The following is a 23,465-nucleotide window of genomic DNA, read 5'->3' on the forward strand; positions in this document are numbered from 1 at the left end:
GTTAACACCAGACATTAAAAAGGCAAATGTTGTTCTGAATGCCAGATTTCAACTCCGAGGCGTATGGTCTCTAGTGAATTTTGCTAACCTATAGTTAAGGGAACTTACTTATATTAAACTGGTTAACACCAGACATTAAAAAGGCAAATGTTGTTCTGAATGCCAGATTTCAACTCCGAGGCGTATGGTCTCTAGTGAATTTTGCTAACCTATAGTTAAGGGAACTTACTTATATTAAACTGGTTAACACCAGACATTAAAAAGGCAAATGTTGTTCTGAATGCCAGATTTCAACTCCGAGGCGTATGGTCTCTAGTGAATTTTGCTAATCTATAGTTAAGGGAACTTACTTATATTAAACTGGTTAACACCAGACATTATAAAGGCAAATGTTGTTCTGAATGCCAGATTTCAACTCCGAGGCGTATGGTCTCTAGTGAATTTTGCTAATCTATAGTTAAGGGAACTTACTTATATTAAACTGGTTAACACCAGACATTATAAAGGCAAATGTTGTTCTGAATGCCAGATTTCAACTCCGAGGCGTATGGTCTCTAGTGAATTTTGCTAATCTATAGTTAAGGGAACTTACTTATATTAAACTGGTTAACACCAGACATTAAAAAGGCAAATGTTGTTCTGAATGCCAGATTTCAACTCCGAGGCGTATGGTCTCTAGTGAATTTTGCTAACCTATAGTTAAGGGAACTTACTTATATTAAACTGGTTAACACCAGACATTAAAAAGGCAAATGTTGTTCTGAATGCCAGATTTCAACTCCGAGGCGTATGGTCTCTAGTGAATTTTGCTAATCTATAGTTAAGGGAACTTACTTATATTAAACTGGTTAACACCAGACATTAAAAAGGCAAATGTTGTTCTGAATGCCAGATTTCAACTCCGAGGCGTATGGTCTCTAGTGAATTTTGCTAATCTATAGTTAAGGGAACTTACTTATATTAAACTGGTTAACACCAGACATTATAAAGGCAAATGTTGTTCTGAATGCCAGATTTCAACTCCGAGGCGTATGGTCTCTAGTGAATTTTGCTAATCTATAGTTAAGGGAACTTACTTATATTAAACTGGTTAACACCAGACATTAAAAAGGCAAATGTTGTTCTGAATGCCAGATTTCAACTCCGAGGCGTATGGTCTCTAGTGAATTTTGCTAACCTATAGTTAAGGGAACTTACTTATATTAAACTGGTTAACACCAGACATTAAAAAGGCAAATGTTGTTCTGAATGCCAGATTTCAACTCCGAGGCGTATGGTCTCTAGTGAATTTTGCTAACCTATAGTTAAGGGAACTTACTTATATTAAACTGGTTAACACCGGGCATTATAAAGGCAAATGTTGTTCTGAATGCCAGATTTCAACTCCGAGGCGTATGGTCTCTAGTGAATTTTGCTAATCTATAGTTAAGGGAACCAATTTTTCCTATCTCCGTAAAAAGAAAATAATTTATTTTAAAAAAGGTATTAATATTCTTAATTAGAATTTTGTATTGAATTTTGAAAGGTTACACAGTTTAACTTATAGATTCCAATTATCTATACTAGTATGTAAAGTATGTACCCCAAAATAAAGATTTATAGTTGTAATAGTTTCTGAGGTCATGTATCCAAAAAAAATATTTTTCGGAAAACGTAGATAAACTAAAAACAAATTTTTAAAAATATTAAAAGTAGATACTATCAACAATACCTTCAATATAATTCTGGTGCAAAATATGGGTCTTGGTCTTCTTCAGCTTCATATTTGTTTTCAAGTTTACTTTTTCACAAACGATGTATATTTTGTAATAGTTCTACATTTGCTTTTTCGGCAGGCTTAATATGCATTTCATCTAACAGTTACGTGGTTTTAACAAAGTTATATACTGGTTTCAACCCAAGTTTTTGGAATAACTTACACTTTCTAATATCCCTCATTAAAACTTGTTATAGCTTCGTAAGCACCAAAGTTCCTTAGGAACAAATATCCGAGAGAACGTTATTGAAAGATCCATTAACATTTTGTGTTATTCCGTTTAAGCATTTCTCCAACAACTCTTGTTCAGCTAAATCTCTGAGGATGGGTTTCACAAAGCTTATTACGTTTTCAAAGTGCGTCAAACCATTTCTACCACCAAAGGCATTTCCATCTGTTAGTGTTTTTATCTCCTCCTTTAGCTTCCTCATTCTTGTTTCCATCCCGTTCTTTATATTCCCTACGCACTAAAATTTCATTTTGTCAACCTCTTCTCCATAAGCTGCTACTTTGAATACTGAGTAGTAGACCTTACAATAACCTTCACGTAGCTATTCGAGATAGCGAACATTGCAATTCTCTTGTGACCTCAAGAAAATTTGTTTCTATCCAGTTACCTCCATTGCTCCACTAGTTCCTGTAAAGTTGGCATACCATCCACTTTCAAGATTAGACCTATATTTTGTTTACCTGTAAATTAATATTACAAAATATCACTATCATAATTTTATCAGTAGTTAGAAAACATGCAGGCAGTTTACCATTTAGCAAAGTGTGATCTCGCTTTTCCCGCGAATCGTCCATTGCAATGGCAAGATCGTTTGGTTTAGTCTCTTCAAAGTTTAGTTCTACAGCTTCTTTGATTGCCCCTTTCATTGAATTTTTACAGACCCTAGGTTGGCTTCATAAATGTGATATCGTTAATGTTTTCAGCTGCTGCTTCGGCTTTGCTTTGAAACGCGTACTGTAAGCTAGTCTAATATTAAGATCATAAAATGTATAATGTATCATTATGATGTATCAGTTTCAAAGGAATCACAGTTATTGGTAAAACACTTTCCTCTCACACTGCAATAAAATTTGATTTTGCAAGCTAATAAAGAAAGGGTTGTTCCAGTTGTCTCGTGTTGCCACGGCAATGCTTGTACACAGTAATACTTGCAAAGTTTGTTCGATGTGTGTCAAATCTACAACATCATACACATTATGATCACTGTAGTTACTTAATTTCTCTACAGAAGAACTTGGTTTATTTTTTGTGAGTGCCCAAGATTCCAAAATGTGTTGACAAGTATGAATATGTGAGTTGTAGCATTGTTTGACATATCAATGTTTACAAACTAATTACCTTTAAGTTTTCTTTTTCAAAACAGCTTGTATTCATCTTGCCGGTTATTACTAGTAGTAAGGCACTAACTATAAGAATTCAAAACAGCTTGTATTCATCTTGCCGGTTATTACTGGTAGTAAGACACTAACTATAAGAATTCAAAACAGCTTGTATTCATCTTGCCGGTTATTACTGGTAGTAAGACACTAACTATAAGAATTCAAAACAGCTTGTATTCATCTTGCCGGTTATTACTGGTAGTAAGACACTAACTATAAGAATTCAAAACAGCTTGTATTCATCTTGCCGGTTATTACTGGTAGTAAGACACTAACTATAAGAATTCAAAACAGCTTGTATTCATCTTGCCGGTTATTACTGGTAGTAAGACACTAACTATAAGAATTCAAAACAGCTTGTATTCATCTTGCCGGTTATTACTGGTAGTAAGACACTAACTATAAGAATTCAAAACAGCTTGTATTCATCTTGCCGGTTATTACTGGTAGTAAGACACTAACTATAAGAATTCAAAACAGCTTGTATTCATCTTGCCGGTTATTACTGGTAGTAAGACACTAACTATAAGAATTCAAAACAGCTTGTATTCATCTTGCCGGTTATTACTGGTAGTAAGACACTAACTATAAGAATTCAAAACAGCTTGTATTCATCTTGCCGGTTATTACTGGTAGTAAGACACTAACTATAAGAATTCAAAACAGCTTGTATTCATCTTGCCGGTTATTACTGGTAGTAAGACACTAACTATAAGAATTCAAAACAGCTTGTATTCATCTTGCCGGTTATTACTGGTAGTAAGACACTAACTATAAGAATTCAAAAAATGTAATACTTGTAACTTAATCACTTTGTAAACTAACAAATCTCCAAGTATAAATCAATATTCTGACACACTCACTTTTCAGTAATAGCTGTGACAACATAACAAAACAAAATCATTACATTACTCTTTGAAAATTTATACTATAACAGCAGTACGATTTTAGAAAACCACGACTACTTTTAAGAAAACGGGGCGCTTTAAAAGCAAAAACATACGTGATATATATTGTTATGTGTGATTTGTTATATATATATAATTGTATATTGTTTAACAGGCAGATTTAAAGCTAAAACATACGTACAAAAAACAATAAATTTAAAACAGTTTTATGAACGTTGACCCCTTAAATACTATGCTTCAAAGTGAAATAGAAAAAATTTCGACAAATTATTTTGTTTTAAAAAATCACAAAAATTATATGAGGAGTTGTAAATGACACTTTGCCGACTAAAACGAAAATTCTCAAGGTAATATCTAATGAACTCATTAATAATGGGTTCAAACCAGAGAAAGCAAATAATGATTACTGATTAATGATGAAGCTCACTTTAATGATTGTTTTTACAAAGCTCGGAGGACAATTTGCAACAAATCCAGGTTGTATTGCAGCATACACGACGCTCATGCCTCTCAATCTTATACACAGCATGATTATAAGACAAGTGGCTGTCTCTGAGCTACGGATGGCAGTGTCGAGAATGAAAGAGTGATGTGAGTTTGATAATATTGGGGTTGGTGTCCTCAAAACATTTCCATGATAGAGACTGTTTGTTTGAAGATTATTTTTGACGGTAATTTGAACTTAATACATAATTACAAACTAGTTTGTAATTATATATTAGGTTAGTTCTTTACCTGAAGAAGAGATAAGATTGCAGATCTCGAAACGTAGTGTTACTGATTTTTTGTTTCACTGAGCGATGGCAAATGTCCGGAAAAATCCTGTTTCCTTCATAGAGACTGTGTTCACTTTTTTATTAACACATGTACAAACTAGCGTTTACTCATGCACTTTCTTCGTTTGGACAAGGCAAACTCAATTTATAACACTGGAACTGGAAATACCTGAGACCGGAAGTACATCGCAAGGGCCGAAATTAAAGCATTTTAACCAAAGTAGGTTTCCGAGATCTTTATTTGTACATATTTTCTTAGTTGAGAAATGAAGGCAGGTTTCCTCAAAAATGTTCCTACACTCGCAAAACCTATAATATAAACCATTAAAAATGTTATTGCATTTTTAAATCTGTTAACCATAGACGTTAAAATAATGAGTAAATTTTATAATGTACAAGTAATTACAAAAATTAAACCTTTCTATTCAGTGGAGTGCAACTCCTAGGTGAATGGTAGATTTTAGATTTGTACTAGAAAGAGTGTATTTCGTTTATCAATATTTAATTATAGCATATCAATAATTTATCAATAATTTAACAAAAGCATCCTGATTTCAGTTTCAAATGAAAAATTCCGACCAACTCCTTGGGCATTCAATAATCATAGGTTAATGTGAAAACCCTGAACACGATGCTCCGCACTATCCTGAGAAAGTCAGTTATTAGGACTCCCCATTCGGTAAAAAAAACAGTTAAGAATGCGACACTGCGTGATTCAAACTAACCACAAATCCTTACAATAAGTACGCCATCAAATAAGCTGGAACTTGTGGCCACATCCTAAATATGATCTGATGATCGGGCAGTATTTGTCATTCTCATTTATCTACAAAGCATTTTTTGTGTTTGTGTCGTTTTAATTGCTGTAGTTACAAATAATAATGTAAACTACAGCACAGGCGTATCTAGGAAGATGAAATGGGGGTGAGTACCACTACTGGTGGCTCTGGGGACGATCCGTACCCATTCCAGTTTGAGGTTGGGGAGGCTTTCTTCGGAAAATGTTTTATAACTGTTATTAAAAATATCAAGTTTAATCGCCTTTCGAGAAATCATTTCCAAGAATAAGACGCTATTTACAGGTTCTGAAAATAGTTACGTTTACAACCTTTCACTTCAATTTTTGGGTTATAAAATTGACTTCAAGAGTATGTCTTTTACTCCAAGAAGTATGAGCATGTATTTCTGTTTTTTATAATATGCACTGCAATAAAACTAAATATATTGGAAAACACAATGACTATACATTTATAGAGGATATTTTATACACAAGTATGGAACTTATGATGTAAAGAAAAATTAGTAATCGTATGTTTCTAACGAGCAGTACACGCCAGAGGCCCGGCTATTAATATAAAAGACAACTATACTTTCCTAGTACGATTATTCGTGTACTTACAGTTCATTGAGAATATTTTATTATAATAAATAATCTTCATTTCATATCAATAATTATAATCAATATTTTATTGAAAATGGAGAATCTCAGTCAATAATAAAAAACCAAACAAAACATAAAAATATGATATAAAGTTCATGTTAAAGAATTATTTCGTAGCTTTCGAAGTATCGAAAATTCGCTACCAGGAAGTTAAAGTTTGGTTATTTGATTGTTAAATGTACTTTAACTAGAAAATAATGTTTTATAATTAACTTTTAAACGTTGCAGATAGGCACTCGCTTGCTGGCAATTTTGCTACACTCAATATCAACGAACGGAACAGATAGCGAGTGAAATTTTCTAACTTTTAAAAAATCAAAGTTTTAAAATATTAGCATGTATATAGCATGTAGTCATAGAATAGTATAAAATTATCAATAGTATATAATATAAAAGTACAATAATATTTGTATAATGTACAAGGAAGCCTCGCTACGTGTCGCGTAAAAAGCTTCGCTGATGTTTTATTTTAATCTCGAGATGTCGTGTGGACAGATATACAGACAGTCAATAATGCAGAAAAGAAATTGTGTCATCATACTGAGCTTTAATGAAGCTCAGCCAACTTTCATGGTTGGATATACACTCTCGTAAAACCGATTCTTGTCTATGTAGAAATGAAGTCTGCAAATAAAATCTTTCTCGACATATTTTGCGACATGATACATTCAGATTTTGACTCAATGAGAGGGTACTACTACAACGCGAGAGTGCGCTGAAATCAAAATATTCTCACCTAAGTGAACATCGACTTGCCACTCTAGTATTTGTTCGTTTTACAAAGGGGTCACATATTAAAATCTGATATGTTTGTTATAAATCTATTTATTTAACTATTTTTTCGTTGTTATCAAGGTGACTTTTAAGACCAATGGAAATTATTCACTAACGTTTAGAAAACTCCCATGGAATAACATGCACCATCATCGAGCTCAGTGATGCATGTATAAAAATGAAGCTTCTTTCTAGACTATAGGTCAGTTCGGTTTCGAGATATCGTATATTATTTGTTAAAGCCTAGCCAATAATCATAATTTGAAAATCAACAACTACCAAACATGTTTTTAAATATCAATACATGCAGTGTTTACCTTTACAAACTTGTGTAAACAGTCCTTCTGTAGATTATTTTTCATTTCTGTAGTACGTCACTTTTTTGTACTTGACAAAATGTTAATCCAAACAAATATTGTACTCTGATAAATGCATCCCTAACAGCAATAAGGATGAAACTGCATTTTATTTGACGCCCTCCAGATGATTCTACCATGTTACAATATTTACTAGCATTATTACCAACAACTATATACTATTCTCTTGTTCATATGCGTATCCAGCGTGGGGTTGTAACCCCCTCCCCAATAATATAAATATTTTAAAAGTATTTAAAAATGTTTCAAAATTAAAATAGGCTCGTAGTCTAATTATATACAGTTACTTATTGATTGTTATATTACAGCTATAATATCAAACAGTATACCAACGTACTCGGGCCTGAATTGTTCGCAGAAAGATAGTCAATCTATAACACGTAGGTACTGGCAATGTAGCCAAACTTCCCGCTGTTCGGGTGAAAAATACAAGCGTGTATGGCAAAGAACGCCTACCGGCTGACTGTAATAGTGCACTTAAACTTCATCTTTAAAAAAGCTTACTTTGTTGTCATTAATGGTATACTATTGAAATTCTTTGTTAATAAGTGACTCTGATGGTAATGGCATTGGCTTTCCTTTTAAGATTCCTTCCTAAAATTTCCTTTTAAATTCTCCTAACATGTGGATGAGTACTTTTTTCTAATAATGATTTTATACTTCATGAATAATATCAAAATATTTATTTTAATTGATTATATGAAATTACTGTTCTGTAACAATGATTTTATCTGTAAAATTTCATTAAGATTTTAGCAGCAATAAGTGGCACTATCAACTTTAAAAGTACAATACATTCATACAATCATTGATCAGCAATAAGTGCACTATCAACTTTAAAAGTACAATACATTCATACAATCATTGATCAGCAATTAGTGACACTATCAACTTTAAAAGTACAATACAGTCATACAATCATTGATCAGCAATAAGTAACACTATCAACTTTAAAAGTACAATATAGTCATACAATCATTGATCAGCAATAAGTGACACTATCAACTTTAAAAGTACAATACATTCATACAATCATTTATCAGCAATAAGTGACACTATCAGCTTTAAAATTACAATACATTCATACAATCATTGATCAGCAATAAGTGACACTATCAACTTTAAAAGTACAATACAGTCATACAATCATTGATCAGCAATTAGTGACACTATCAACTTTAAAAGTACAATACAGTCATACAATCATTGATCAGCAATAAGTGACACTATCAACTTTAAAAGTACAATACAGTCGTACAATCATTGATCAGCAATAAGTGACACTATCAACTTTATCGTTACACTATCGTTAACACTCATATAGTTGTACAAAACGAGTATTATCCCCCTAGTATAGGAGGCAGCAAATCTACCCTATTCAGTCCGCACACGCAATCTTCTACATCTAGCGCTGTTTATAACAACACTTCAATAATGTTATAGTATTATTAGTCTATAAATTAATTTATATTATAAATATCATAGGTTGACCTTCATATAACGTAGCTTTTGTTAGCAGGGTTAATTAAATATAATTGTTGAGTTCAGCTCCAGTTCACTTTCCTCTTAGTTGAGCGCCTGGAATCTGACACTGTCAAAGACTTGACTCCTGGAATCTGGAGTCATGTTCTTCGAAAGAGATCTAATAAAAGTTGACGACAAAGAAGCTCAAAACGAACAATCTACATCGTTTCGACATCAGAGACACCTAGATTACAAAATATAACAATATAGCGTAATCCAAGTGAATTGGCATTCTCATTGTTCCATCAGGCACACAGTTCAGAGCCTGAGTTTATTCGAATAGTGATCGTTTACTACGATTTTTCCTGGTGCGATATCTAAGCACAACCGAGTTTTCTACACATAACGAAGCTAATGGTGGAAAAGGTTGATTCAATTTAAATGTTAAGTTTTGCGCTGCACTAAGAAGAAGGTGATTGGGTTAAACTCAACAGATCAGGTTGACCTTAACATAAATAGCTTTGGAACTAAACCACAGTGCCAATTACCTTTAATGCATACTAAAACCTTCCGACTCTTCACAGGTCACTATTTTCCACGAATGCCAGCCTGAGTTTCTTCATGATCTAGTACTTAAGATGAAGGCTTACATATTTACGCCCGGTGACCTGATCTGCAGAAAAGGGGAAGTCGCCAGGGAGATGTTCATTATTGCTGATGGTATTCTTGAAGTCAAAAGGTATTTAAATCATTATTATTGTTCTTATTTTTTAGTAATTTCTACACTTTTTATCTAAAATACTATGAATTTCTTGTACTTCACTTAAAATTTACCATACATTAAACTATTACAAAGATTAGTTAAAAATTACACTTCATTATTGCATGGTTGTAATAATGACATACAATTATTACAGTTTTTTTAAAACTACAAAAACAAACTAAACTGTACAAAAATAACAGCATCTTACTATAACCTTAATTGTATTGCTAACATTATAGATCTGCTGTTTTATTACTATTTTAGTAAAGAAATAACTCCTAAAATAACATAACATAAAATAAATTCATAGAACATCAAACATTTTACTCTACACTATCCTTAGGTAGGCCTGAAATTTGTATTAAAATTATTTTGTATCATAAAACACAAAAACCAGCAATAGGCATAAGATATTCTGAACCGGCCGTTTATTCATTTTCTGTATTTTTGGCTGAGACCCTCAATATGGGCTATGTCTTGTCATAGTAAAACTGCTGTAATCAGTTATTTATAATTTTATTTAAATAACTTTGATATCATTAAATTTGTGATAAAATTCGCTAAAATATATTATTTATGAAATTCTTTAGTGAATTTGCTGGTTTTTAAGATATTCAAAGTTAAAAAGTTGTAGTGGCCGCCATTTTTAACATACTCGTATTAAATATATTATGATATTATCATGATTATTTTACTGGTCTTATTACCATAAACATAGACCCAAATTTGGTCAGATTTAATTTATTGCTTTTTATGATATAATTGTTTCATAAAATTCACATTCTACAGGTTGATGGTGAACTAAGCACCATAGACCCAAATTCATATGAAGAAATGTGTCTGTCCTGACCTGAGCTATATTGTGATATACCTTAGTCTGGACTGTACGGGATACTCTGTATTCTTTATATGCGCTCTGGAATAAAAGAAAGTCGTATTAAAGTTCTGTATTAAAAAAGAAGAAAGAGGAAACAGGTTAAAATATCGTACTTTTTAAATAATCCATATGCTAATAGAAACGAAATTATAGTTGCCGTTGTACTCTTTGTTTTGCTGAAAAATAATTTAGAATAGATTGTTTAGAATATATGTAGTTCTCATGTATTGTTTATCTATATGATATTCACAGAAAGCGAAAGTGATCGTCAGAGGTGGTCTCGCTGTGGCCTCCTAGGAGTGTACGGGTTTGTGATGTGGACGTATGATGACGTGGACTTATAGGGACGGAGGGGAAGCATTTATACTAATGGTGAATACACTTTACCGTATTGCGTACCATCAGCGCGTATATGTCAACGTCACGTATTGCTCATAATTACTTTTCAGCAAAACTTGCAGACTACTTAGTAAAATAAATACGTGTTTACCTCAATATCCAACTACGTCTTGAGGTCACCGGTGTCCTACCTAAAACAGCAATGCCATTTAAACTAAAATTTAATCTATTAACATTATTAATAATAGTATACTGGGTAAAATTTCTATAAATTCAAGAGATTATAAACTAGTCATAATTTATTATTCATTACAAATCATAAAAGCACATAAATTTCTATTTAAGTATTGAATGTACTGAATTTACCAATACACCACGTTTCATCAGATATACAGCTTTCTATTATCTTAGGTCGTGCATGTACTGAGTATAATTTGTGTTTTTCAACAATATTGGCTTATTTTCAATTGAGAGATTCGTGCAGATTTACAAAAAAATGTAGTGAAATTTAACATGTATCTTTGACTTCTTCGCATCTTATATAAATACTAAATTTTACATACATAAATTTTCATGAACTTCGTAGACCAAAGATTACACGTTTTTCAAATTAACTAGTTTTGATTATTGGATAATTATACAGATTCAGAATCTACTTATAGAAATGTCCATGGTTAAAAAAGCCCTTCTTAGCCTTAAACTAAAATTATTAAATAACTTCCTGTTCTATAATAACTAATGTTTAAGCCGAAACAAAACACAGATACTGAAGTTTTGAGATGGTCTTTGGGGAAGAAGAACCAATTTATGTGTCAATTTATAAAACATTATGAACACATTTTGTGGTTATCTTAAAACGGACAAAACACTGTTCAAAATTGTGAATATTTTATTAATGGCCTGCACTCTGTTTACAGTGAGACTGGCAGAGTACTTACAACAATGAAAGCTGGAGATTTTTTCGGGGAAATAGGCATTCTAAACCTTGATGGTTTGAACAGGTAAGTTTGAATAACCTCGTAGAAAAGCTATATGTGTAACCTCGAATAAAAATGTTTAATTTGTAGGAAACAATTGGAATTGGAATTTCACATATAAAACATCCGATATATGTTAATTAATTATATATATTTTGTTATTATTTTTTATAAAACTTTGCAAACTTATTGTTTGTTCTTAAAAATAAAATTCTTGTACTAAAATAAAAATCTAACTAGTTCTATAAAACTTACAATAAACTGAAAATACAACTGAATATATTAAATGTATCAGTTTATAACTTATCTTCTGGATACTTGAGAAATGTAAGGTGCGTAGGACACAACCGAGTGACAAATAGTGTATCAACAATGTACAGTCATACGAATCAGCTATTCTGTCCCTTACCATCCTAGAGCCCCCGCGGCAGATTAAGTAGCGCACCCAAGGAAGGTCAAAAATCCCCAAATGTCGGAAATAATTCCCTTCAAGCTTTTTTTCACAGATCTTAAAGGACATGTTAATAGCCATAAAATTCCCCTCAAAGAAAATTGGAAATTATGAATTATTAAATAACAGAATATAAATGTACAAGTATACTCTAATGTACACACATGTATGGTCAACAAGTTGTGGCAGATGCTGCGTAAGCGTCAGCCTGTGATGTTGGGCTCGATAGTTGTCCCTGCCTCTTGTCTCATATCAGTGAACCACCGCGGACCAAAGTGCATTTTGATATGCAATACATGATCACGTCGAATATGTAGAGGCAGGGCAATACCAGAAATTCAAGCTCCCTTAAAGATTCCACGATTCTGTAATTTAACTTTCCAATTATTCTGACAGCCTCTTTTGGAGTCTAAAAGACTCGCTCAAATGTGTTTTTGGCACAGCTTCCCTAAAGTCTCACTCCATACGCAAAGTGTGGGTGCATTAGGCCATAGTAGTCCATTTTTAGAACTTTAGGGGAACATAGCTTTGCTAGGTAGCGCAAGGCGTATATGCCTGATGAAATCCTAGCACATATTGTCGACGTGGTCATCTCAGGTCAATCCTCTGTCAAGGAACAATCCTAGGAACCTTGTGGAGTACGTTTCCTCTAACAGGACATCATCCACAAATACAGCTAGCCGTTCTGAAAACTCATTTCGTCTAAGGCAGAAATGTACAACATTCGATTTGGATTGGTTTGTTTCCAACTTCATTTCAGCAAAGTATTGAATGCATGAATTGAGTTCTATAAACGTTGTGACTTCCAGTTCTTGCAATGTTTTGCTTTTAAAACAGAAAGTCGTGTCGTCAGCATATTGAACAAGTCATTCTATGCTGGATCACAGAATTCAATTTGCTGACATAAATCAGAAATAAAAGAGGCCCAAGGATAGATCCCTGAGTGACACCATGAGGCACTTTATAATTTTGTTTGGAGCGACCTTCGAAATCTCCACCGTTTGATCTCGCTCCTTTAGGTAGCAGGCAAGCCATAACTGTGGAAGCCCCCTAACGCTACATCTCTCTAACTGGTGCAACAGTTAGTAATGCTGACTACTAACAGAGTAATACTAACTACAAACTTAGTAATGCTAACATGATGATGTTTTTTTATTTTTGTATAATAATAACAAAGTAGGAGACGCCACACCACATTTTGACATTTTGGGTAACAGGCTTCGTTGAGGTTCAATGAAATTTTCAAGTCTATTTGTGATCTGACGTCGGAGAAGTTGAACGATCTAGGTCGTGATCTGAGGTCGAGAAAGTACCGATTAGAAATGCCCCTGGGCTTCGGTGTGGGGTTCGTTGGAGCCTTCGGCGCCCCTCACTTCTGGCAAAATAAGAACAATATTCCTCAAGATATTACCCAAATTAAAGCTAAGATCAATTGAGTGCTTGAAAAGGTTACCTTTAACGTGTTATATGTACTAATTCGTTGATCAGTGAAAATGTTAATTAATCAATTTATAACTTTATTAGTTGATCATTAGTTTTATAAGTTACATTGCAGTGAGTAAATTAAATTTTTATATAATAACATGTTAACACGGTTACAGGTTACTTGAACGTAATGGCACATTTTTAGCAGATATCTGCGTTTTTCAAAATGCTTGCAAATTGGGGTTTGCTAAAGGCGGTTAGGAGGAGTTTAAGGGGGAAAATGTGGAATTTTGTGGACATACATGTCTGATAGTGCTATAACATACGTGAAGCCTGTAGAGTATTATTTCCTTTAAAATAAAACCTTTACTGACTGGTTTAAGTCCATGACCTGTGTGTCCGGTTTTCTGCTCTAGACCCACGAGATCTCTTAAATTACTCCTAAATATACTAACAAATTTATATTGTAATACAATTTAATTTATAAAACTTCTTTTTAGCTTGCTACTTTCAGTTAAATTATTTATATTTTAATACTACAATATGAAATATGTACTTTATTTCTTATGGCGTCAGGCTCTGATCTAAGTTATTATAAGATAGCTCAGGTTCAAATTCTGTATGTGACTGTTACACTTTTTATCAGTACTATCAACCTCGTACTGTATCTACTCTCCTCCTTCTTCTGTTTGATAAGATCCTCGCACACGCTTGAGGGTAGGGGGAATGTAATGAGTCTGACAGCCTATTATTGTGTTGCCAGGCGCACGGCCGACGTGAGGTCGGTGGGGTACTCTGAGTTGTTCAGCCTGTCACGAGAGGATGTTCTGGCAGCCATGAAAGACTATCCAGAAGCACAGGAGATCCTACAAACACTCGGTCGAAAGAGGTTGATGGAGGCTCGCAGCATAAACAGAGTCAACAAAAGTATCGGTAAGATATAAAGCTACAAAACTGTGTTATAAAATCCGAACTCGTACTCTGAGGTTTGCCGTGTTGTCTCTTTGGATGGAGATGCTCAGTAAACTGATGACGTCATCCTCTAATCACGAAGACAACAAATCTCGAGAGAGTTTGCTTTTATGGAGAACGGCCTTACCGACTCTTGTTTACGGTTTGGTAGCTACATGTACTAATGGATATACCACTTATCGGGCAGCTGAGTGTAAACAGTCCGAATATCTAGGGAACTGGATTTCTTTATTATTTTACAGGTATATACAGGAAAACCTTCATTAAATGTGTTTTATTTGGCCGAAAAAATGGATTTTCATTACAACCGGTACAGCCGTTCTGTGATGTTACAAATACTTATTGTAAGAGCCATTCTATTGTTAAAACGTTTTAAAATATGACTAGTTATTAAACATATGTTTCACTAAGTTAAAACAGACAACAAATTATTCTAAAATGTGTGGGACTTTGGTAGAGAACGTCATAAAAGTTAACCTCACACAAGTTAATCCCCCTGGGATTATTTTTAGGTAGGATTAAAATTGTATATCCATGAATATCTATCTGCCTTTAATAGCAATAGATCGTTACTCTTAGCTAATAACGCTTTCCACTGTTTTTACTATAAGCCAACAGCGTCACTGTGAGCAATAGCATGATTTAGTATAAAAGTAGGGGATTAGGCTACTTCAGCCGACTACGCTATAAACGTAATGGTACTCATTGTAAAAATCGTCTTCTTGTTCCAAAAGCTTTAATACGTTAGTGTTTTGTTAGTTGGAGTTATACGCAGATTGATTTGATACGATTTCTCTTTTTAAAACCGAGGAATGTCATTAATAAAAGTGTCTTAAAAATAATAATTCGGTTCAGATACTTTGTTTACGTCCGGTGGCCGTTATTCCATTTTGTTTGATGTAATCGTTAACGGTTCTCTTGTTCAGCATATTTTTTTATTTGTTTACATGTTAATTTTTCATCTTGTTATAAAAAATTAGACTTCGTTTTACAGTTATTACCGTATTGTGTGTGTAATATGATTTTATTACTATGGATATTTTATTTACACATTAGATAATCGGTGTTAATGGTTATAAAATAAAATAAATTACTGATCCATACTAAATCACTAATTACCAATGACTTATTTATATTATTATATGCTTCAAACCCGATTATATGGTACATATTTATAACGATGTAGCCTACTTGGTTCTCTACTAGTATGAGTAAAAAATATAAAACTACCTTAGAAAAAATCTGTAAACATTACATTTTCATTACTTCTGTGCCACCTGGAGTTGTTATTATATTTTTCAACGTGTGTGTGCGCGCGCGTGCGTGCGTGCGTGCGTGTGTGCGTGCGTGTGTGCTTACGTGTGTGTCCATGTTTCCGATTTTACAGATATTTTCTTAGTTTTGACAATCAGAATCACAAAAATGTAATAAAACACTTATTAGTATTATATAAAAAATCTTGAAATGTGTGGAATAAAATTTATTATTTGTCAATTTACCGTTTTATGTCATAAAAAGTAATTATAACTCGTACTATCTTATAAAATCAATGTATTATCATCTGTTTTATAACAGGTTTCTATATAGTATATATATATATATATATATATTATATATATATATATATATATATATATATATATATATATATATATAGAAACCTGCACATCAACGTAAAAGTAATCTGGTTAGCCTCCTTATCCGGTAGAGTTGGTGAATAATCTTAAATCTGAGCATATGGAATTTTACATATTACTTGTAACAGCCTAGATACGAAAATCCAATAATGTTAAATAGTTGACCATTTTACCTGCATTTAATGGTAAATTTCAAGTTTTATGACAGTGGAAGTTTTATTGTCATGTATTTTTATACATTACGATGCTTAAAAAGTATTAAAATAATAATTTAAGTTAATCTTATACGAGTGTATGTTTAAAAGCACTTGACAATGTGGAAGAGGGAAATTTGCTGGTAACACGCAGTAATAGATTATAACTCCTGCTCTAAAGGGGAAACGTTTTATTTCATAACTATCCGATAAACTTTAATCGAGTATACTCGTACTATAAATCTAGCTTTGCATCATTAATTGCTATTTTGTATATTACTTAATACACATTTCAACGCACTCAGCTCAATCTAATATTTTTAGATTCATGACATAACCCAGTGTAGCACTTGTTTTCAACGAGTTATACTATTATCGATCAATCTTTAATAAATTAATATTTTGTTTAAAACGTTTCTCTGCATAATATTACCAGGGAAGCTGCTCTCAACATTTATCTGACAAACACCACTTGTTACATGGCAATAATCTCTTCAATAATATAGTAATGCCGCTTGTTTTTTCAGGTTGTACAGAACATGTATACACGACGTCCCACTGGCAACTCAGACCACTGGTCCAATTTAATAATACAGAAAAATATGGCAATAACAATTGTGTTCTAGGTTGTATAAAATAATTCCACAGAACATTTCACTGGCTTCTCATGCCACTGATCCATATTGGTAAAAGAAATATAGTAATGCTGCTTATCTTTCAGGTTGCACAAAACATTACCACATAAAATTTCACTGAGCGCCTTATGCCACTGACCCACTTTGTTAAAACAGACAAATATGGTAATCCCGTTTGTATTTCCGGGTTTACAAAACATTTCCAAACAACATCCATGAGCACCTAATGCCACTGACCCACTTTGTTAAAACAGACAAATATGGTAATCCCGTTTGTCTTTCGGGGTGTACAAAACATTTCCAAACAACATCCATGAGCACCTAATGCCACTGACCCACTTTGTTAAAACAGACAAATATAGTAATCCTGTTTGTATTTCAGTCTGTACAAAACATTTCCAAACAACATCCATGAGCACCTAATGCCACTGACCCACTTTGTTAAAACAGACAAATATGGTAATCCTGTTTGTATTTCAGGGTGTACAAAACATTTCCAAACAACATCCATGAGCACCTAATGCCACTGACCTACTTTGATAAAACAGACAAATATAGTAATCCTGTTTGTATTTCAGTCTGTACAAAACATTTCCAAACAACATCCATGAGCACCTAATGCCACTGACCCACTTTGTTAAAACAGACAAATATGGTAATCCCGTTTGTCTTTCGGGGTGTACAAAACATTTCCAAACAACATCCATGAGCACCTAATGCCACTGACCTACTTTGATAAAACAGACAAATATAGTAATCCTGTTTGTATTTCAGTCTGTACAAAACATTTCCAAACAACATCCATGAGCACCTAATGCCACTGACCCACTTTGTTAAAACAGACAAATATGGTAATCCCGTTTGTATTTCAGTCTGTACAAAACATTTCCAAACAACATCCATGAGCACCTAATGCCACTGACCCTACTTTGATAAAACAGACAAATATAGTAATCCTGTTTGTATTTCAGTCTGTACAAAACATTTCCAAACAACATCCATGAGCACCTAATGCCACTGACCCTACTTTGTTAAAACAGACAAATATGGTAATCCTGTTTGTATTTCAGTCTGTACAAAACATTTCCAAACAACATCCATGAGCACCTAATGCCACTGACCCACTTTGTTAAAACAGACAAATATGGTAATCCCGTTTGTCTTTCGGGGTGTACAAAACATTTCCAAACAACATCCATGAGCACCTAATGCCACTGACCTACTTTGATAAAACAGACAAATATAGTAATCCTGTTTGTATTTCAGTCTGTACAAAACATTTCCAAACAACATCCATGAGCACCTAATGCCACTGACCTACTTTGATAAAACAGACAAATATGGTAATCCTGTTTGTATTTCAGTCTGTACAAAACATTTCCAAACAACATCCATGAGCACCTAATGCCACTGACCCACTTTGTTAAAACAGACAAATATGGTAATCCCGTTTGTCTTTCGGGGTGTACAAAACATTTCCAAACAACATCCATGAGCACCTAATGCCACTGACCTACTTTGATAAAACAGACAAATATAGTAATCCTGTTTGTATTTCAGTCTGTACAAAACATTTCCAAACAACATCCATGAGCACCTAATGCCACTGACCCACTTTGTTAAAACAGACAAATATGGTAATCCCGTTTGTCTTTCGGGGTGTACAAAACATTTCCAAAACACATCCATGAGCACCTAATGCCACTGACCTACTTTGATAAAACAGACAAATATAGTAATCCTGTTTGTATTTCAGTCTGTACAAAACATTTCCAAACAACATCCATGAGCACCTAATGCCACTGACCCACTTTGTTAAAACAGACAAATATGGTAATCCCGTTTGTCTTTCGGGGTGTACAAAACATTTCCAAACAACATCCATGAGCACCTAATGCCACTGACCTACTTTGATAAAACAGACAAATATAGTAATCCTGTTTGTATTTCAGTCTGTACAAAACATTTCCAAACAACATCCATGAGCACCTAATGCCACTGACCCACTTTGTTAAAACAGACAAATATGGTAATCCCGTTTGTCTTTCGGGGTGTACAAAACATTTCCAAACAACATCCATGAGCACCTAATGCCACTGACCCACTTTGTTAAAACAGACAAATATAGTAATCCCGTTTGTATTTCAGTCTGTACAAAACATTTCCAAACAACATCCATGAGCACCTAATGCCACTGACCTACTTTGATAAAACAGACAAATATAGTAATCCTGTTTGTATTTCAGTCTGTACAAAACATTTCCAAACAACATCCATGAGCACCTAATGCCACTGACCTACTTTGATAAAACAGACAAATATAGTAATCCTGTTTGTATTTCAGTCTGTACAAAACATTTCCAAACAACATCCATGAGCACCTAATGCCACTGACCCACTTTGTTAAAACAGACAAATATGGTAATCCCGTTTGTCTTTCGGGGTGTACAAAACATTTCCAAACAACATCCATGAGCACCTAATGCCACTGACCTACTTTGATAAAACAGACAAATATAGTAATCCTGTTTGTATTTCAGTCTGTACAAAACATTTCCAAACAACATCCATGAGCACCTAATGCCACTGACCCACTTTGTTAAAACAGACAAATATGGTAATCCCGTTTGTATTTCAGTCTGTACAAAACATTTCCAAACAACATCCATGAGCACCTAATGCCACTGACCCACTTTGTTAAAACAGACAAATATAGTAATCCTGTTTGTATTTCAGTCTGTACAAAACATTTCCAAACAACATCCATGAGCACCTAATGCCACTGACCTACTTTGATAAAACAGACAAATATAGTAATCCTGTTTGTATTTCAGTCTGTACAAAACATTTCCAAACAACATCCATGAGCACCTAATGCCACTGACCCACTTTGTTAAAACAGACAAATATGGTAATCCCGTTTGTCTTTCGGGGTGTACAAAACATTTCCAAACAACATCCATGAGCACCTAATGCCACTGACCTACTTTGATAAAACAGACAAATATAGTAATCCTGTTTGTATTTCAGTCTGTACAAAACATTTCCAAACAACATCCATGAGCACCTAATGCCACTGACCCACTTTGTTAAAACAGACAAATATGGTAATCCCGTTTGTCTTTCGGGGTGTACAAAACATTTCCAAACAACATCCATGAGCACCTAATGCCACTGACCCACTTTGTTAAAACAGACAAATATGGTAATCCCGTTTGTATTTCAGTCTGTACAAAACATTTCCAAACAACATCCATGAGCACCTAATGCCACTGACCTACTTTGATAAAACAGACAAATATAGTAATCCTGTTTGTATTTCAGTCTGTACAAAACATTTCCAAACAACATCCATGAGCACCTAATGCCACTGACCCACTTTGTTAAAACAGACAAATATGGTAATCCCGTTTGTATTTCAGTCTGTTCAAAACATTTCCAAACAACATCCATGAGCACCTAATGCCACTGACCCACTTTGTTAAAACAGACAAATATGGTAATCCCGTTTGTCTTTCGGGGTGTACAAAACATTTCCAAACAACATTCATGAGCACCTAATGCCACTGACCTACTTTGATAAAACAGACAAATACAGTAATCCTGTTTGTATTTCAGTCTGTACAAAACATTTCCAAACAACATCCATGAGCACCTAATGCCACTGACCTACTTTGTTAAAACAGACAAATATGGTAATCCTGTTTGTATTTCAGTCTGTACAAAACATTTCCAAACAACATCCATGAGCACCTAATGCCACTGACCCACTTTGTTAAAACAGACAAATATGGTAATCCCGTTTGTCTTTCGGGGTGTACAAAACATTTCCAAACAACATCCATGAGCACCTAATGCCACTGACCCACTTTGTTAAAACAGACAAATATGGTAATCCCGTTTGTCTTTCGGGGTGTACAAAACATTTCCAAACAACATCCATGAGCACCTAATGCCACTGACCTACTTTGATAAAACAGACAAATATAGTAATCCTGTTTGTATTTCAGTCTGTACAAAACATTTCCAAACAACATCCATGAGCACCTAATGCCACTGACCCACTTTGTTAAAACAGACAAATATGGTAATCCCGTTTGTATTTCAGTCTGTTCAAAACATTTCCAAACAACATCCATGAGCACCTAATGCCACTGACCCACTTTGTTAAAACAGACAAATATGGTAATCCCGTTTGTCTTTCGGGGTGTACAAAACATTTCCAAACAACATCCATGAGCACCTAATGCCACTGACCTACTTTGATAAAACAGACAAATATAGTAATCCTGTTTGTATTTCAGTCTGTACAAAACATTTCCAAACAACATCCATGAGCACCTAATGCCACTGACCCACTTTGTTAAAACAGACAAATATGGTAATCCTGTTTGTATTTCAGTCTGTACAAAACATTTCCAAACAACATCTACGGGTACCTAATGCCACTGACCTACTTTTTTAAAACAGACAAATATGGTAATCCCGTTTGTATTCACGTTGTATACAACTTTTACAATGCTTAAAATGATTGTATACATACATAACAGACCAAATACAGAACATTCTACTGGTCCCTCATGCCATTAATCTACCTTCTTAAAACATAATATGGTAATACTGCTTGTCTCTCAGGTTGTACAAAACATTTAAACAAAACATTTCACTGGTTCCTTTTGCTACTGATCCAATTTGTCTGAACAGAAATATATTTATTGTGTCAACCATTGTTTACTAAAATAGTGAAGGGTAACAAATTGGCTGCCCAAAGGTCAACCGGCCCCAGAAAAGATAGTGGACGGTGTGGTTGCGAAGTCTCTGAAGCCTCAGTACCTAGTTCCTCCTAATACTGAGAGCGAGCTTAGCGACGAGGGTAAATAACATTGATTCCAATTGTTCACTCTCTCTCTCTCTCTTCAATATCTTGCAAGTGCACTGGATCTTGAAGCATGTCGTACACCCAATACAGTGCATCACAACTCTAAAAATCTTCCATGCTTATTATATTAATAATTCTTTTACTGACATGCCTGGAGAATAACATTTCAATTTGTTGTGTCTTTTGCATTTGTGCCTAGCTCGTCTGACTGAACGGAATTAATATATGCTGTATATTGTAGTTATAAGCTCTACTATATCTTTAATACTTATAGCAAATAACTCTGCCTGCTTCCATAGCATACTTTTCACTAGTTTTTTGGCATTGGCAATAACAAATGCATTAGTATTTACGTTGGGTATATTTTTTTCTTCTCTTACTTGTATGCTAATTTTCATTTGTCGCTGCTGTCGGAATTGCACTATATCTGCAAGTACATTTGGTTCACTTTTTTTATTCTGTGTAACGATTTAAACATAATAATGCATAATAGTTTTGTCGAAAAATTATTTTATTGGATTAATGCTTCTAACATAATAAAGAAAAATTAATAATTGTTTGTTTATTTTAAAATCTGTTTGTAATTCTTTTTTGAAAATTAGATTTAAGCTATCTAAAGCTTTCTGTAAGTTGAATTAAGGAAAAATAGCCGATTTGATACGAAATACCGTTTCGTCTACTGTTAGAAATAGAATAATAATTTTGATAGTTTTATGCTGATAATGTTTTATAATGTATTGTAGTTTAATTAATTTTTAATAACCCAGTTATATTGTCTTATAGTCATCACAGTCTACAGGATGACGTAAAATATTAACAACTGCAGCTTTAAATAGCACTTAATGGCCGAATAACTAAAGATGAATGACTGAAAGTAGTTGTGAAAAAATATAATAAAACTGAAAAAATAACGGGATGAATAAAGCCCACCTAAGAGAAAAGCTCCTATAGAAAGTAGTGATAGTACAGTTTTCTTTTATAATGAAGTAGTTTCTGAGCTATGAGAAAACTATAAAGTGGGACTTTCCACTCACGAGGAAATGGCAAACGACGAAAAATATTTATGAAGGGAAGAGTTGGGATCACTCACAATTTTCACGAATAATTTACTTCCAAATAAAGAATTTACAACTGTGGTAATACACTAAATTATGCAAATGTCTCGTTGTTGCTCTATTTTACCTTCCGCTTAGTGCAGCGTCTGAAATCTATCACTGTCACAAGACAATGGATTCTGGAATCTGGAGTCAAGTCTGTCTGAAGACACAAAATAATTCGACGAAGAAGACGTTCAAAACGAACATCGTTTCGCCATCAGAGACACCCAGAGTACAACCGAGTTCTATCCGCTTTACCCAGTAGCCATCGAGTGCAATCTCAGATGAAGAGGTGTTCCCATTGTCTCATCAGGTGCACAATTGATAAGACAAT

General features: G+C 33.9%; 1 protein-coding gene across 1 annotated transcript in view; it reads left to right on the forward strand.

Moving 5' to 3' along the window:
- Positions 1–23,465, forward strand: part of LOC124369348 — a 170,568-nt gene that overhangs the window by 113,938 nt on the left and 33,165 nt on the right. Inside the window, 3 exon segments of the mRNA XM_046827325.1 lie at positions 9,470–9,624; positions 11,782–11,865; positions 14,481–14,650. Coding sequence (XP_046683281.1) covers positions 9,470–9,624; positions 11,782–11,865; positions 14,481–14,650 — 409 coding nt within the window.

The sequence above is a fragment of the Homalodisca vitripennis genome, chromosome X, assembly GCF_021130785.1.
Source record: "Homalodisca vitripennis isolate AUS2020 chromosome X, UT_GWSS_2.1, whole genome shotgun sequence".
NCBI lineage: Eukaryota > Metazoa > Arthropoda > Insecta > Hemiptera > Cicadellidae > Homalodisca > Homalodisca vitripennis.